The sequence below is a fragment of the Symphodus melops genome (assembly GCF_947650265.1).
Source record: "Symphodus melops genome assembly, chromosome: 9".
NCBI lineage: Eukaryota > Metazoa > Chordata > Actinopteri > Labriformes > Labridae > Symphodus > Symphodus melops.
The window spans coordinates 25,811,811-25,830,396 of NC_136699.1; the positions used below are offsets into that span (position 1 = coordinate 25,811,811).

An 18,586-nucleotide genomic window follows, 5' to 3' on the forward strand; every position below is an offset into this window, starting at 1 on the left:
TGTTGTTGCAGAAAACACAGCAGGAGGTTCAACAGAAGAGACCTGAATATTTTATAACCATAACAAACAAAAAATAGACCCACTAAGCACAATTATAAACCCCAAATACCACCCAGCATGCCTGGTGTTAATTATATTTTCCCTTTCTTTTTTTAAATGAATGTAAACACGCTCATAGCTGTTGTTTCTTATTATTATTTATTTGTTTGACTTTTATAACGATTAACTTTCTCTCATTAGGGGATTAATAAAGTTTATCCTTATCCTTAATATATCCTGAATAAAACCCCTCACAAGAGCATTTTGTCAAATATACAGTAGTGTCATCGATGCTTTTATTTTGAAAATTCACACCGGTAGTATGTAGGCAGTGAACGGAAGTACGTTTGAGACAAGGAAGCCTGGATGTCTATTGTAGCACACACAAAAGGATAATAATTAGTAATTTAAACAAAATAAACGTTATAATACTTGGAATAGTTTCTGTCATGTCAGAGCTAAGTGCTAAGCTAACAACCGGAAGTTGAAACAAACAGGTAAGAGGTTAGCTTCACAGTTTGTTTACATTTGTTAGCATGTAGCAGCTATTAGTTTTAAATCATGTAAATCTCTAATAATCGAGGTTAAAACAAAGACTGAAGGTTTTTAGTCATTATCACGCTTTCCTTTTTAAACGGAGTTATCTGAATAAGAAGTTATTGTTGATTACTTCAGTCTAAATCTATAATTGATGATTAATAAAGGACTGTGTGGAAGTTCATTGAATTTTATTTTGTACTTTCTTTTTATGTAGTAAATTTAATTTAATTAAAAGTCTGATAAACACTTTAAAAGAGGAAATTTAAACCAAACCTGATAAATCAAAGAAGAAAACGAGTTCAGATATAAAACTACAAATAAAAACATCCAGAATCCTTCAGTCCCTTTAAAATGTTCTCCATCAATAATAATATAATAATTAATAAAATAATAATTCATCATATAAAACAAACACATCTGTCCCTCTCTTTACCCTCAAAACAAACTCTCAGTCTCGTCTGCTTTCACAAAGAATCGTTCAATACAGATGAATGAATACAAGTGTGTGTGTGTGTGTGTGTGTGTGTGTGTGTGTGTGTGTGTGTGTGTGTGTGTGTAGTGATGGAGCTGTCTCAAAGGGACAGGCTGTCTGTGCTGGTGGAGGAGCTGACCACGTCTGGACAGCTTCAGCTCCACCAGGAGAAGATGAAGGAGATCAAGAAGATCTGCAGGTACGTCACCAGGCCATGTTCACTTTCTTTAAAGTCCGGTTCTGTTGGGTCCAGAACGTTTGCACACAGGACTGGACTTATTTTTAATGTCTTCATATTGATACACATGATTAATGAAGTCAGCAGATTCAGGAACACGTTTACATCTTTGTCTGTCAAAAAACGTTGTAAATATCTGTTTTTTAAAGAGCTGTATAAAAAACATTATTATAATAAACTTTGAACAGGTACTGCATGTATTTTTTTTTACCTAATTAAATGAATCATAAATGTTTTGAATAAGATTCATAACAGAATAAAACTTTTCAAAGACTCATAACAGAATTAGACACACACATTGGAAACGTCTCTTTGGTTCTTTCAGAGCGTCTGACGACTGCGTCGACCACGTTTATCACTCCATCATGTCTCAGCTCAACCAAGAACACGCCGAGGTCAGACTGTCCGCCTTCCAGATCGCCAGCGAGCTTTTCTCCAGGTCGCACCACTTCAGGACGCTGCTGGTCGACAACTTCCAGGTACGGTATGTTGTGTCATCTCAGCGCTTCAAACTCCAAAACGCAGGATGAACAGAGAATGAAGCGTGTGAAATAGGGTCGAAAAAGGGAACGTTAAGGTTGGGAGTTTTGGAAATATTTCAAATCAGAAACTTTCCATGGGAATTTTTGGGAATGAAGTGGAAATTGAGGGTGATTTAATTTAAACTGTACCATATTAAAGCATAAAAAATAAACTTTTAAGCCGACATCCATGCAAATAATACAATAAAAAAAACATTTCAACATTTTTACATTTTTAAAATATATTATCCCATAATATCATGCAAACGTCTCTTTATGTAGTACACAGGTTCAGATGTGTGGCTTCAGTAGTCTTGGTCCAGGGTTCCTGAAATCATCTGTGCATGTGATGGAGGCGTGCACGGTGCATGTAGGGGGCGTGGCCTCAATAACCCTGCAGTCAGCAGCGTGCTCTGTGCATGTGATGGAGGAACAGCGTAGATATTATTTTTATTATTGCATGAAATCTGGTTGTTTTAATATTAGTTTAATATCTGTTTACTCCCATAAATTCCTGTTAATTCCCGTGGAAAGTTTCCAACATATAAAATTCCTGGAGTTTTTCAGCCTCAGTCTGAGTGCAGAAGGTCTCGGTGGTTGTTTTGTGGTCGGCTGTGGTTTTGTGAGGAAGGAGAAACCAGCTCCTCTTCCTCCACGTCCTCCTTGACCTCTTTGGTTCCCTCGTCCCCGTGCAGGAGTTCTTGGAGTTGACCGTAGAGACGGACTCGGAGCAGCCCCTCCCCCCTCCTAAAGAAGTAGCCCGGAAGCTGAGGGCACTGGCGATCCAGACCATCCAATCATGGCAGGCCTCGTACGGGACAGCGTACAAGAAGTTAGCTCTGGGCTACCACTTCCTCAAGCAGGTCAAGAAGGTGAGAGCGACATAAGAGATTCCTGCTGGACATAAAGAGGATCTTTCTAATCAGACTAGATGCACTTTTTTCCGTTTGCCTTCTTTTAATACACTTTTTTCTTAAGTCTTAAATAAATGTTCCCATCTACATGTGAAAGCATAAATGTTTGGTGTGAACGAGTGTGATGTTTTCAGGTGGACTTTCAGGACGCTGAGGCTCGGACTGTGGCGGAGAGGAGGCGGGAGGAGGAGAGACAGAGAAAGATGGCGAGGATCTACAAGGAGCGGGTGGAGGTGGCGTCCAAAGACATGGAGGGTAAACAGACATCATTAAACGATCACACTGCCAGCGGATGAGTCCTTCAGTCAGTGAATGTTTCATCTCCTCGTTAGAGTCGCAGCAGGAAATCGAGGCGACGTTGACCGAGATGGAGTCGTGCATGAGGCTGCTTCTCCCCGAGTTTGACCTGGTGGGCGTCCAGGGGGAAACCTCCCAACCGACCAGCGAGCGTGACGAGCAGCCGTGCTGCAGCAAAGACCTGAAGGACGAGGAGAGAGACGCGGCGCCGGGACAGACGGAGGAGAAGAGAGGAGGAGAAGACGAGGGAGGAGTGATCAAAGAGGAAGGAAAGAAGGAGGAGACGGAGACAGAGGAGGACAGTTGTGACGAAGAAGAAGAGGATGATGAAGATGAGTTTGTGGATGAGAACAGTTTTATCCGTAGCTCGGGTCTCATCTCTCACGCGTACAGTCTGGACCTGAACCTCAGCACGGGTATGTGCACACGTGGACATAAAAACACTAAAGACAACAGCAGGACGCTAAGATGTCATCGTTTCCTTCTCCCTCCTCGCAGGTCTTCACTTAAAGGAGACGGAGGATAACGAGGCGGTGGTTTCCACGGTGATAGACCTCCACAAACTGATCGTGACCAAACACCTCCCCGCCGTGCAGAGCTGGGTCCAGGTTGGTTACAAACCGTCGAATGCACGAGGCGTGTTCGCGTCCTTGTGACGGCGTGATCACGCTCTGATCGATGAGATGAGATCGCCCGTACTCTTTCTCTCTCCAAAGCAAACTGCGTGATCCTGATAAAAGGTCAAAGGTCACCTGTGGGTCCAGGCCCTAGCAGAGCAGATTCTTGTTTGGAGCAGACCTTCCAGTATATTCTTTTTATAACATCTCAGAGCATTAAATATCAGCTGATAACAACAGACTATAATACATGATTATATATCATACATGTTTATTATATATCATACATTTGTGTTGTTTTAAAGAAATGTTACTGATAAAAGGTGTTCGGCCTGTTCAGGCGTCATCGTTGGAGGAATTTGACACGCTGTCATCGTCCTGTATGAGTCACATTTCACTTCTCACTGACGTTTGAATCTCTTTACTTTGACTCGTCTTATTTTTCATTGGTTGTACAGAAATGATATCCGCTCAGTCTTACCTGCGTGTGTTGTTTTTTCCGTGTGTGGAGGTGTTCACCAAAGCGGGAGCTGAAGAGCAGATGTTGAGGAGAGCTCTGGATCTGAAGAGTTCGTTAGAGGCGGCGCTGCAGAAACACAAGGAGCTTCACATCGACTATAAAACCAGAGTCCGCAAAGTGGTGAGTCACAAACAACACCGCAGTATAACTCAGAGTTAAAGAGGACATATTATCCAAACAGCGCCCCCTGTGGTCTAAAGGAAACATCTGTGTTTCTGAGCTTTGGTCCAAATATAACATGATTCAAGCAGCAGAGGAGGTTTGTGACCCTGTAGAAACCAGCTCTCTCTGAACGCTCTGTTTTAGTGTGCGTGTCTCTTTAAATGCAGTAAGCCCCGCCCCCCTGAGTTTTCCCAGCACACATCACTCCTCTGTGGAGAGAATAGAAATGGCGGACCTGCACTAAAGTTTTGCTCTCCCCTTTCCGCTGGGACTCGGGAAGCCGGGCGTAGAAAGTCCGAGTGTCTTTGTCACCTTTCCTCTCTTCACGTTTTCATTTTCTCCAAGTCAGCTCACGAAGAAGAGCGTCTTTATATTTCAAGCTCATAAGACGTGTAATGGCCGTCTTCTAGTGCACTCTTTCTATCTGTAAATCAGGCGAGTCCTCAGATGGACCGAGACCCTGTGTTTCGGATCCTCTCCTCTTCTTTTGTGATTTGCCTCCGTGCTTCATTCATTCTGCTGTTCGCCTTCAAAATGTCTCTAATCATTCTTTTATTGATCCTCTTAGTTCTGGCACAATCACCTCCAAGTCAGCCATGTTTTTTCCACCCGGGACGAGCGAGGTTTCGTTTGGCTTAGCTGCTAATTAATTGGTTAATGATATGACCACGTGGTTGCGACCCGGTTCCCAACCCAAGTCCTGATGAACTGAGCCCCTGCTGCTGTGGAAGACTCTCTAACAGGGTCAGTTCATCATAAACTGTCACTTATAAAAGCTTTCTAATTCATGATTACATTTAAGAGCAGAGCTGATGTAGCTGCTGGAGCAGAGCACGGCCAGCAGGTGGCAGCATCCTCCCACAGAACACATGAGGGACAGCAGCAACACAAACCGATTTTGATTTCTTCTTTATTTATAACTCACTATTATTGATGCAGATCCTCTTCATAAGGATCAACTTTATTGATCCCCCTATGGAGGAAATTTGGGTTAAAAAAAAACAGGAAATATAAACAGAAAAAATCAATAGCAACAGCACTGAGCAAGTTTACATTGATAAAATGAAGGAAGACAGCAGAATGATCTTCGGCTGTGTTAGCTTTAAATAAAGCAGTAATGGGACAGTCGTGCAGGTGGACCCTCTGTGCAATAACAACTGATTACTTAACCTGCTAAAAAACAAATGCATAAAGTAACCTGAGCAGTCAGAGTTTAGTTTTACATTCTTATAAAGGAATAGTTGAGATGTGTCGGCCTGTCGTCTGCTCGTTACACATCAACGTGCCAGAGGAGTCTCACACGTGTTTTATCCTCTGCTGGACGGACCAACACAGCACCCGGGCCTTTTTCACCTCCGTGTCAAACCAAACACACTGAAGGAAATGTCTGCACAATACGTCCCCCAGTGAAAGAAAAGAAAACCTAACACACACACACACACACACACACACACACACACACACACACACACACACACACACACACACACACACACACACACACACACATAATTACACTCCAACCAGCTTGTTAAAAACTGTCCACATCGGCCCTCTGAAAGGTCTTTGATTCTGCACTCAACACGTTTTCAGCTCCATCTAGTGGCCTGTTGAAGAACTGCAGCCTCACTCAGCCAGTAAAGTTCACACAAGACAAACACCAAGGTCAGGTGCTGCAGACCAGGGGTTCTCCAACTGTTTGAGACCATGGACCCTTATAGGTGAAAAATCACCCCCCCCCCATATCATTACATTGATAAGCATATATTAATACAGTGTATTCATGTATTATAGAGGACTTTGCATCAATGGAATAAGGCTTCACTTATACTTTCAGAGTAATTCGTTTTATAAACTTTTGCGTTGAGTCTAAAGTCACTCACGTAAAGTGGGCGGGACTATTGGACATAATAGCTGATTTTCATTGGAGACGAGTCGTCCTTGTTTGTAGATATGCTTTTTCAATGATACAGCACGGACCCCCCCATGCTGTGGTTCGTGGACCCCTGGGGGTCCTGGGACCTGACTTTGAGAACCACTGGCTTCAGCTACTGTGTATGTCTGCGATTTGTAAAAGGTGTGATGTCACTTCCTGTTGATTGGTCGTTTTAAGATGTGAAGCAGCTTCCAAACCCCGAAGTTCTCTCCCTTCTTGTGTTTACTGTCCTGAATCGCCTCGATCCAGTCTGCGGCGTTCTCCGGGGACGGATCATATAGAGAGTGAAGACGTTTGTGAGAGGTGAGATAACAAAGTGAAGCCATCATGCATAATGCATCAGAGGCAGAGGGGAGAAATTGGGGAGCAGGGGGAGGATGTACCCATTTATTCCCTTCACTACCACTAATGTGCCCCGTGGCTTTGACAGCTGATATGTCTATCTGCCGGCCTCCATATCTGGCCTCGCATCGTAAATCTGCTGTTGTCTTTAGCTGATTTAAATGGAGGGGAATAAAGGTCCCGTCTTCAGTGTTGGGACGCAGCTTTGTTTTTGCTTATTTGAGATTGTTTAATCGGTGGCGAGACGTTTCTCTGCTCACAGACACAGAGAGGAAGAAAGTCTTCTAAAGAACAAAAAATGAATTCATGTGCTGTATGAGAGAGAGAGAGAAAAAAAGAAAGGCATAAAAGTTGTAAGGTGTGAATCCATCTTGAGGCGAGCAGAGCGTCAGAGTGACAGTGACAGAGCGCCGGGCGTCTCGCTCTGGCTGGTTATCACTGTCAGGGACCAGTCTGCTGCACCAGCAGGCCCAGCGCCGCGATAACCACACAACTTACAGCCCCTTTATCATAATTAGCTTTTCCTTTTTAGCCTTAAAAGGCCTTCCATTACCGGGTCCTTCTCTATCGGCCCGCTGACACGCCACACGATTGGTTTCTCTCTCAGCGGGCCCCTCGGTATCCTCGCACATTACGAGGCGGGGGGGGGGGGGGGGGGGCAGCAGAGAGAGCGAGAAGGGGGGGTGTTTGAGATGCAGATAGAGACGACCGAGTCCGACTGCAGAATAAAGAATCATCTGCATAAAGTTGGAATACTTGAAAACAGGAAGTTTGACGTTTGTTATATTTAAATGTTCAGATTAAACAGTTTATTTAAAAGAGTGCGACTTCCTGCTTTAGTTCTAATCAGATAGAAACAGTGAGATGAGAAGTTCTTCACATCAATGTTTTCTGTCCAGCAGTTTGAGGGGAAGTGTTCGGAGCGACGGCGTCTCTTCACCTTGATGTGTTTGTGAAAATGGCCGAAGACGAGCGTCTGCTCGAAACATGAATTAAATGTAACTTTAAAAGTTCTGTATTTTAATTTTAGGGCGACGGTAGCTCAGACTGTAGTGCCAGACCACTTCTCGAGCACTGCCGAGGTGCCATTGAGCAAGGCACCGAACCCCCACCAGCTCAGTGGGGGAAGCCGCCGCACTCTGACGTCTCTTATTTCCCCCTCGGCGATTAATAAAGAAAAGTCCCATTGGGCTTAAAAACCTCTTTTTTAAGAGAGTCCTGCAGAAGTTACACAAAAAAAAACGAAATTAAAAAAATAATAAATTAAATTTTCCTTTTTTTTCTCAGCACCGTCCCAACTTTTTTTTAATGATTCATGATCATCTTTTTTTTTATGATTGTGGTTTCAGACTGTCGTCCTGAATATTGAAGCCAATGCAAAATAAAAAAAAAATCTTGCCGCCCGTTGAACGTCCGCTTGAGTCACAAACACACGACAGGCTTAAATGTTACGTTTACAGTATAAATCAACATGTTTACAGGCCGGTCCAAAATAAACAAGGTGTGATTAATATCATCACTGACACACACTGTGCACCTTCAGCTCTCAGCCTGTCGTTAGGTCGACTGCATTTCCAGCAGGGAGGCTGCTGCTGATGATCCTCCGGCGCCCCCTGCAGGACGTCACTCAGACTGTCTCTGTTTATATTTACAACCGAAGAGGGCACACAAGGTTCGTTTGTTTTTATGTTTTCGACGTTGACAGATATTAACACTGTAGAGACTGAATTGTAAATTTCACATCCTGCAGATCTGTTGCCTCCGTGCAGCATTTAGAAAGAAAAAAAAAAAAAAAAGTGCTGATTCGACTGAAAAAATGTGAGTTGACTTTCAGTCTTCTCGACAAATTGTCCCAACTTTTAGCAGACGTGTTTGTATTTCAAGCAGCAGCAGCAGCAGCAGCAGCAGCAGCTATCATCGTGTCCTCTTAATATCTTGAATCTTTTTTTTTTTTTTGAGCTGCTGAAAATGAAGCAGCAGGATCCCGAGCCTCCGATGAGCTAACCGAAAACACGCCGCTGTGTTTAAGGAAAGGCTCCGACACATGCAGACTTATTTGAACATATCTGTTTTTTTAAGAGTGTATTTAGTCACTGCGGGCTCCATTCATACAGACCCAGGCCTTGTTTACTGCTGATAACCCATCTTATCACAGCACAATGGATGTGGTCGCCTGTTTCTCATTGCAGATAAACAAAGAAAGACTATCCCTCTCTTGCTCTCCTCCTGCACTTCCCCCCTTTGCATCCCGACATTCGTTTTCTGAACGCGTCTCCGGCTCTTAGTCGGACTGCACAAAGATCTTTCTCCTCTCGCCGTCTTTGTTTCCTCTCAACACGGACAGGTGTTGTTGTGTTTGACGTCCAGCAGGGAAGAAGTTGATCGACTGTTCTTTCTGTCTATAATCATCTGATGATGATGATGATGATGATGATGATGATGATGATGATGATGGATGTGTGTCTAACTTTAGACAACTTCTGATTGATTTCATCATCCTGGAGTGTCGATGTTTGGTCTCACTCATAAATACGAGTAAACGTCTTTATTAGTGATTTTTTTTTTTTAAATCTGTTATTTATTTTTTGTACTTTACACACAAATGTAAAGACAATTTTTTTTACAAGGAAAAGAAAAAAAATAAAGCGAGTCAATAAAAAAAACAAAAACAATTTAATCAAATCAAACAATTAAAAAAAGGTAAGGGAAATAAATGAAAAAACAATATTTAAACCCCAGCTCATGGTAACACTGTAAAACACTGAAGGCTGCTGCTCAAGGTGTGAGCGCCATCTTCCAGTCATGACTTAGATTATTATGGTCTGGATTGTAATTTGCTGGAGTGCAGCAGATAATGTGTTTGAGTTGGTCGTTGGTCATTCCTCATCTTATTTTGAAGGTTTGCTGTAATTCTTCAAGACTTCACGTGAACAGGAAACAGGAAGTGACGCTGTCAAAGTAAAAAAAGATGTCTGAAAAAAAATAATATAATCTCACAGGATCGTGAGAAAGATTAGTGTTGACTTCTAAAATTGTTGTTGTTTTGATTCCTGGCCCTTGTTGTTATTGTTGTTGTTATTGTTGTTGTTGTTGTTGTTATTGTTGTTGTTGTTGTTGTTGATGCTCCAGTTTATTGTCTGCTCTTGTTTGTTTTTTAATTTTTTTTTTTTGGGGTGGGGAAGTTAGATTTAAATTTATTTACATATAATCCCCCCTGGTCTTGATTCATGTTATGAATGATACGTTCACATAAACTTGAATTTCCCTCGGGATCAATAAAGTATCTATCTATCTATCAATATGTTAAGTTGTGTGAGTGACGGCGGAGCAGCGAGTTCTTCTGCCCGGCCACCACGGTGTCCACGTATGTCCCTCCCCGGTGCCGAGGGCCACTTCCTGTTGATTACCATGGCAACGTCACTGGATCAGGTTGATGCACACTGAAGGCCATCGATGCTGCGTGTTGATTTGTCGGCCTCCACTTCAGGAGTTACCTCGCTGCACAAAGTAGCGAGATCCGTGTCGCACGGTGGAGTTTTGATTTTGGGATTTTGGGAATCAAACCCTCCGTCCGTGCGTCTGCTCTGAACCCCCCCCCCCCCCCCCTCTAACCCGAGTGTGTTCGACGGGCCCCTGGCTCCTCTCAGAGCGCTCCCGGTTAAGATGAAGAATAGCGGTGTGTAATTTTGAGCGTGGCGGCGGCGGTGGGGGGGGCGGGGCTGCATCATAATGACTGTTTTGATCACAGATTGAGAGCGCCCGGGGACGGGGAACTGAAGGCGACAGCTGAGAATAAGCTGGCTGACAGGCGCAGCTTTGGAGACGCTCTGGGCTGGCTAATAGACCTGCCAGGCAAGGTTAGTGAAATAAAGATGTCACCCGACACATCACATAAACTGACTGCTCCCCAGAGACCCGGGTGTTGGGTGCGTGGTTTGGGGGGGGGGGGGGGTAATGGGGTAAAGGGGGCGGGAGAGGGGAGTGGAGTGGAAAGCTTTTTTACTCGTTAACGTGGGATCCCACGGGATCCTCTGGAGGTAGGAGTGAAAAGGAGAGCAAGGCGCTAATGGAGATGTGGGATGTTGTGACCTGCTGAAAGCTTCAGGTCTAATTAGTCTGTTTGTTCAAGTCAATCAGAGACAGAGGACTTCCTGCTACTTCAAACATAATGTTGGGAAAGTGAGGACGGATGTTTGAACCAGGAAGTGTCTTCACCCTGGGCTCCGAACAGCATCAGTCTCCTCTCTGTGTTTCCTCTTCAGCAACAACGCTCTTACATTTAAAAAAAAACAGTCAAATGAAAGTTATTAAAAGTCGTAGTTTAGGTGGCAGCTGAGACTAATCTCTTCTCCAGCTCTTTAAAATGTTGGTTTATAAATAAACGTAGCTTCTCAGCAGGTCAGCAGCTCGATGAGTCGATGAGCAAGGCAAACTTTCACTTTTCAAACGGACAATAAGAGACGATCACACATCACTGCACAGTGTGTGTGTGTGTGTGTGTGTGTGTGTGTGTGTGTGTGTGTGTGTGTGTGTGTGTGTGTGTGTGTGTGTGTGTGTGTGTGTGTGTGTGTGTGTGTGTGTGTGTGTGTGTGTGTGTGTGTGTGTGTGTGTGTGTGTGTGTGTGTGTGTGTAATATTAGCAGGAAGATGACTGTGTGTGTTTATAAATGTGTTAGTGTGTAATGTGTTCATTAAGCTAACTGTTTGCTCTCTCTTAAGGGAAATGTTTGAGATAATGTGCAACATTAGAGACGATCAGTTTACCCACAGGACGTTTCCCATCTCAGCCTTAAATGTTTAACAAAATAATTCTGTGTGTGTGTGTGTGTGTGTGTGTGTGTGTGTGTGTGTGTGTGTGTGTGTGTGTGTGTGTGTGTGTGTGTGTGTGTGTGTGTGTGTGTGTGTGTGTGTGTGTGTGTGTGTGTGTGTGTGTGTGTGTGTATGTGCCTGTCTGTGTGTGTGTGTGTGTGTGTGTGTGGCTAGGCGGGAAGCTATATTAACTTGTCAGTGGAGACAATGGAGACATCTCTTATTCACCTCCCTGTGTTCTCCTCCTCCTCCTCCGCTGCCTGTGTGTGTGTGTGTGTGTGTGTGTGTGTGTGTGTGTGTGTGTGTAACCTGCCCCCTCCCCTCTCTGCCACACACCTGACTTATGGCTGTGCAGTAATAATTTGCCAGACCTTGGCAGGCTGAGTGTACATTAGCATATAAATAGCAGATGCACTGAGTGCCCATCACAGTCGACTACATTTAATTTTTGGTTTATAAGATTGAATGGGTTTTTAAACGCAGCGCCATCAAACTTGCCAAGAGACAAATGAAGTCAGGGGAGCAGTTGTCCGAGGCGGCGCCCTCACATCATTTTTATAAAGGATAAGAGTCTTATTTAAAGGGGGGGGGGGGGGGAATAATCAGAAGACACCTGTGGAAGCATGAAGTTTTAATCCCTTTTATACAACCTGGAGTACCTGTAAAGTACATTCATGTGTTAGCATGAAGCTAACGCAGCTCTCAGCCTTTAAAAGAAACAAGCAGCCGTATTCCAGCGTCATCACGACTTCCAGCTAACGCTTCAGAGAGATGATACCAACGGTTCATTTATAGATTATAGATTAATATATATCGACAAGGTGTGACTCTGCTTTGCTTCCCTGCATTCAGCCAGTGTCTGCAGGGATGCTAGTGAACAATACTCGGAGATCACAGGGAGGAATTTTTTCCATTTTTTTATTGAACAAAAATGCACCAGAACATTTATCAGCTTCCTGTGAGCTGGAGTTTTTGTTGCTGTGGTGTCAAATAGATATGAATATTGTTTATTTTTTACTGGAATCATGTCAAAGTTTAAAGATCAGGTCAGAACACACCGAGATTATTAGATGGACTTTTAAAGAGCAGTGATTTAAATTCTGTTGTGTTGACGAGCCTGTCAGCGAGGGAGACCGTCGGTGAGGTCATCAGCTAAAGCTCTTGGTTAAGCGTCTCGTCGGACGTGTTTCTGCAGGAGGACTGAGCCCCCTGCTGCTCAAAACGAGAACTACAAGCTCCAAGTGAATAAACATCATGTTCAACCACCCTGAGCAGCGATGGAGCCGCTGTTCACTCTGCTTGTTTACATCCTGGTCGTAGAGCGAGGAGAGCAGGTGCATTAACCGGAGCTACATGTAGCGCCAGCTAGTGGCAGGTGGCTGTGTTGCAGTTTGAGCACTTTTATATTTTTTAAAGGTCCACTTTGGATGCCTTTTGTAGGGGGGGGCGGCTGGTTCAGTCTGTAGAGTCTTGGGTTTGGGGAGTCCAGATGTGGACTTAGATCTGATCAGGACAATAATCAACATTACACCATGTTGTCTATCGTCTCCTCGTGGTGTTACTCTCCCACACACCTCTTTATTAGGTTGTTTAAGAACTTTTTATTTTTCTCTTTAGCCGTCGGCTTTGTTTTATCTTTGAGTAAAGATAACAATTACAGTAACACATGGCCCTCCTGCGACTTTTTGTTATTAATTCTGCTCTTTTTAGGAACTATTTTTACTCCTATCGTCTCTCCATCTGTTTTTAAAGGTAAAGTTCCCGATATTTGTTTTGTCTTTTTCCTATTACAGTGACTCATGGCCCTGCTCTTCTTTAAGCATCACTTCTAATTCATCTGCTAAATCTCCAGTTAGAAGCACTTTTTATCTGTGCTGCTGTGTGATTTTCTCCCGGTGTGTGTACCGCAGAATAAACCAAAGCTCTGTTAAAATGCAAAGCAGCCCCCCGTGCAGCCGTGTGTGGGGGAATAGAGGCCATATTTTAGCCACGCTCGCCGTCAGCAAAATGTTTCTGGAGGAAAGCTAATTCTGCTGCGAGACTTACAGCTCTGCCAGGGCGGCCGACAGCGCTCGATGCTATCAGGATTAAATTAAGGTGAATTAGAGACAAAGAGGCAGAAAGAGGGGGAAAAGGGATGATGTTAGGGCAGGATTTTCCTCCGGCTGGGTGATCACTTCTTTGTCCGAGGCCATTGATCAGCACAGAATAAACCGGCTGGGATTAAAGTAGACAAGCAGAAAACCTATAGAGACTATATCTGAGTGTGTGTGTGTGTGAATCCATTGTACTGTGAGGATGAATAAGGGCGGCAGCAGCAGCAGCAGCTACACAGCGGAGTAATGGAGAAAGTTTGCTTTGCTGTTTTAAAATGTTCCTCTTCTGACTTCCCTCAGCTTTTATTTGAGGAATAAATAAGATCGACTCTGTTCTCTGATTCAAAAAAGATCAAACTCAACAAATGTATTTCCTGACGTGTGACGTCTCACGCAGAATCAAGTATATTAACATGTTTATAAAATACAGGATGTTTACCTGAAGTCTATTGGACGTGGTAAATGTTCACACACTGATGGTAGAGGCTGCAGAGTAAAGAGTCCATCACTATTAATTAATTTTATGAAAATATCCACTTCTACTTCTATTTGTTTGGGTTACCTGAGTGTATAGTCTGCTCCCCCTTGTGATGTCACAGTGGGATTCTGGTAAAATAAGCCCCTCCCCTCCCCTGGGATCTCCTCCCATGGACTCCACCTCCAACCTAGAGCAAAACTTTTGCACATGTCCTCCATTTTTATTCTCTCTACAGAGGAGTGACGTCTATGGGGAAACCTCAGGGGGCGGGGCTTATTGCATTTAAAGAGACACACACACCAAAACGGAGTGTTCTGACAGAGCTGGTTTCTACAGGGTCACAAACCGCCTCTGCTGCTTGATTCAAGTTATATTTGGACCAAAGCTCAGAAACACAGATGTTTCATTTAGACCACAGGGGGGCGCTGTTTGAAAAGGTGAAAAAGATGGATAATATTTGTCCTTCAAAGATCAGCCACATGAAAACAAATACAGTTTTATTAAACACACTCTGGCCCTATCAATCGGTCATAATTTGCTCTGTTTTCCGCTTCATACAACAACAATTAACAAATATATATATTAGGATCATAATGGATATCCATGATTCATATTGTGTAATGAAAATCTGACCTTTGGTAGATCAAGTGTGCAGTTCCTAAAGTCCCCATGTCGTTAAAAACACGTGTTTCCATAAAGCACCATCTGAGCATGCAAACATCTACACGACTATATTTTCTCTTCCTGCAAATGTTTGCAAATATCTGGTAACTCCTCCTGACCAATTATACCAATATACAAATACCAACTATAGAGCTTTGTTGAAGCTAATGATCCAATCAAATTCATCCCAACCTCATGTCTCGCCCTCTATCTTGGGATTGGAAATGTTGGGATAAGAAATTCAGGCGGGATGACGTGCAGCGAAGGGCCGAGGGCCCGACTCTAAACCCAGCAGGACTGTAGTCTGGTCTCTGTACATGCTAACAGGCCGATCAGCTGAATCACTGTGAACCACACAGGGTCGACTTCCTCCTTCATGTTCGCTGAGCGGTTAAAGGAAGTTCAAATGGAAGCTGTGTCCTCCTTCATTTATCAAATATATCGATGGGACAATTTACAATACTTATCATTTCTTTAGATAAATGAGAAGTGCTACATTGGGTTAGAACAGTGTAAAATCTGCTTTCAATCAAAGGTAATATAAACTTTGGTTCAAAGCTGCAAATTTTAACTCTTTCAAAATAAAAGTCAGAAAACGCAGCAGAATATAAGAGATAACTGCTTCTGTTGATAAGTGCAAAAAAAAAGTCCAAATCATCTCTCTTAAAGTAAACAGAGAAATATGTGAATATAAATGAAGGAAGCCTCTCTGTGTCAGACCTCCCAGCATGCCTTGCTCTAAACCGCTGTGTTAATGACAGCTAATTAGCCTTTAATTGTTTAGTTGCTGGTTAACGGGATAGACAGTGTTGTAATATGATGGCTTTTAATTGGTGTTAGTGTGCTGGATTGAGAGACGCGTTCATGCTCAACTGACGCCGTCCGACGTCTCTGTCGTGTGTGTGTGTGTGTGTGTGTGTGTGTGTGTGTGTGTGTGATCGTATAAGGACTCATCATTTGTAAACTAGTTCTGACGATATAATGGGCTTTATCAGCAGCAACACAGCAGCCTTTCTATTGAGCGTGCACACACACACACACACACACACACACACACACACACACACACACACACACACACACACAGATATTACACACTAATGAAAAATAGGCCTTTGGGAATTAGAGGTTAGCTTAGCGTCAGGTTTTTATTGCTCCTCATAACGCTAATCACAGTGATTATTACTCTGCTAGACGGTGTGTGTGTGTGTGTGTGTGTGTCCTCAGCTGTTAAAGGCAGAGCAGCCTCACACACACACACACACACACACTTGTGTTATGGAAATGACCCCTGTGCGAGTGCTGTGTTCTGCATTGTAGCACAGCGAGCGGCTAACAACCCCACCAGGAAATTAAAAACCATAAATTGTGCTTAGCGCTGATAGAAGCTAACACACACACACACACACACACACACACACACACACACACACAGACACAGACATGCACTGATCACCGTCCCATTTCCCCAATAAGATCACACAAGGAGGAGAGTGAAGGAATGAAGGAGAGAGAGTGGGACATCGAACACAGTCATAAACTGTGTTTACAGAACGCCTTCTTCATGTGTGACTCAGACACCTGGCGTGGAGTGCGTTTATGTAAAAGCCTGTAGAGACGTCAGGCGCTCCCACAGGGCGCCGTGTGGAAAGGTCGTCTGAAGGCGCTCTGCTGCCATGTATGAAAGTCTGTGTGGTGACATCACAGACAATAAAAACATCACGGTGGTGCAGTGGTTAGTGCGCACGGCGGCCCATGTTCGAATCCTCTCCTGCATGACTTCCTGTCCAACTTCTCCAATAAAGGCTCAAAAATACATCTGAGTCATGAGCTCACACAATATTGATTTAAACAACCAACACAGCAGGACATTTATCAAAGTGACCTGCTGCCACATTAAAGGGGAGGAGCTTGTTGTTTGTTATTAATAATCAGATGCTTAGCTTTAATGAGCTGTCGACTGGAGCGTTGTACTCGGGTTAGACCGATCTAGAGTTGGAGTAAGTAGATGCAGTTTGCAGTGAGGGAGGTTTCCTTCATGCATAGGGTCAATATTTTCTTTCTTTCTTTAATTAGATATTTTTTTATTTGGATTTGCTTGGCGAGCTACTTTTTGAGAGCCTGTGAGCTAACGGTAGCTCGCGAGCCCCCTGCTGGAGACCTGAGGGCGTTAAAAACTAACGATGCATACCTGGGAGGGAAGAACACACACACACACACACACACACACACACACACACACACACACACACACACACACACACACACTTTCATGTTGACTTAAAGTCTGGAGAAGAAATCAATCATATGTCTGTTAGACGGACGCTGACATCGAGTGTGTGAGTCCATCAGGTTCTCACAGGTGTGTTTGAGTCCATCAGGTTCTCACAGGTGTGTGTGAGTCCATCAGGTTCTCACAGGTGTGTGTGAGTCCATCAGGTTCTCACAGGTGTGTGTGAGTCCATCAGGTTCTCACAGGTGTGTGTGAGTCCATCAGGTTCTCACAGGTGTGTGTGAGTCCATCAGGTTCTCACAGGTGTGTTTGAGTCCATCAGGTTCTCACAGGTGTGTTTGAGTCCATCAGGTTCTCACAGGTGTGTTTGAGTCCATCAGGTTCTCACAGGTGTGTGTGAGTCCATCAGGTTCTCACAGGTGTGTTTGAGTCCATCAGGTTCTCACAGGTGTGTTTGAGTCCATCAGGTTCTCACAGGTGTGTTTGAGTCCATCAGGTTCTCACAGGTGTGTGTGAGTCCATCAGGTTCTCACAGGTGTGTGTGGACGACAGCAGGTAACTGAAACACTGTTCTTCAGATCAAGGCGTCTGCAGACGGAGAGGACGACGACGATGATGATGATGAAGATGATTTTGATGAGGTGCCAGAGAAAGAAGGATACGAGCCGCACATTCCTGAGCATCTCCGAGCCGAATACGGTGAGTCACACACACACACACACACACACACACACACACACACACACACACACACGAGCAGCACCTTAAACCTTCCCCACACGTGCATAAATAAGGAGGTTAAGCTACAAAAGAGGACCTGCTGCTGCCCTAATCTTTTAAGATGCCCACACACACACACACACACACACACACACACACACACACACACACACACACACACACACACACACACACACACACACACACACACACACACACACAAACAAACACACACACACTCCACAAACAAACACACACTTCAAAGAAACAGCTGCTGAAGAGTGAGTCTGGTTGCCATGGAGACGAGGTGGGATCCTGGGACACGTCCTGATCCCGGGTGTTTATTGAAAGCTTCAGATCTTCAGTGTGAAACGTGTCGTACGTTCAGGTCGCGTGGACCCGGAGAGGACGCCACCGCGACAACATCCCACACTGCACAATGTTTCAACAGCTTATTTGGAGTTTTTCCTCTCATGTCTGGTTATTAAAAAAACAAGAAGTTATCAGATATTGTGCGTGCGGGACTTAATATGAACGATCAGGTTTCAGCGTCAAACGTCACGTGTTCTGGAAAAAGAATAAATTGATTTAAAATGTCTCGATAGAAAACAAAAACTCAAATACATCGTATTTACAGTTGAACACAAACTGGATTTTTAGACTCAGAATTAAGACGATGTGGTGTCGTCGAGTCTGAAACAAAAGGTTGAGGGTTCGATCCCCAGCTCCTGCAGCAACGTGACGACTGGAAGATTTCTTTCTTTTTGTCTTTAACTTGGATAACAGTGGGAAGTAGTGGTGGTGCATTCCCAGAAATAAACCTGCAATAAAAGTTTTAGTGAGGCTCACATGGGAAGAGTGGGCGATCGAGTCTGCTCCCTCTCTCTCCTCTGTGTTTTTGTCTGGATCTGAAATGCAGCACAGATTTGTAAATGGAGACGCATATAAAGACACTGTGTATCTTTGATGAATATTTCAACACATCCATGT

The 18,586-nt window shown here is 43.9% G+C and overlaps 1 protein-coding gene across 2 annotated transcripts; it reads left to right on the plus strand.

Annotated features, from left to right (window-relative positions):
- Window positions 1–228: 228 nt before the first annotated feature.
- uvssa (UV-stimulated scaffold protein A) lies at window positions 229–18,091 on the plus strand. 2 transcript variants are annotated; one of them, XM_079352706.1, is made up of 9 exons: window positions 229–536; window positions 1,133–1,250; window positions 1,615–1,768; window positions 2,506–2,682; window positions 2,859–2,979; window positions 3,057–3,437; window positions 3,520–3,629; window positions 4,150–4,278; window positions 17,455–18,091. In XM_079352706.1, the coding sequence occupies exons 2-9, from the start codon at window positions 1,141–1,143 to the stop codon at window positions 17,872–17,874; spliced, it is 1,602 nt and encodes a 533-aa protein (XP_079208832.1). In that variant the 5' UTR covers window positions 229–536; window positions 1,133–1,140; the 3' UTR covers window positions 17,875–18,091. The 2 variants fall into 2 exon arrangements, with proteins under 2 accessions (XP_079208832.1, XP_079208833.1); XM_079352707.1 differs by having other exon boundaries at window positions 1,139–1,250; window positions 17,455–18,090.
- Window positions 18,092–18,586: the final 495 nt, after the last annotated feature.

Coding starts and splice junctions, on each gene's coding strand:
- uvssa (XM_079352706.1), top strand. CDS start 1,141: ATGGAGCTGTCTCAAAGGGACAGGCTGTCTGTGCTGGTGGAGGAGCTG. Junction 1,769..2,505: donor TGCTGGTCGACAACTTCCAG/GTACGGTATGTT, acceptor GTCCCCGTGCAG/GAGTTCTTGGAGTTGACCGT. Junction 3,630..4,149: donor CCGTGCAGAGCTGGGTCCAG/GTTGGTTACAAA, acceptor CCGTGTGTGGAG/GTGTTCACCAAAGCGGGAGC.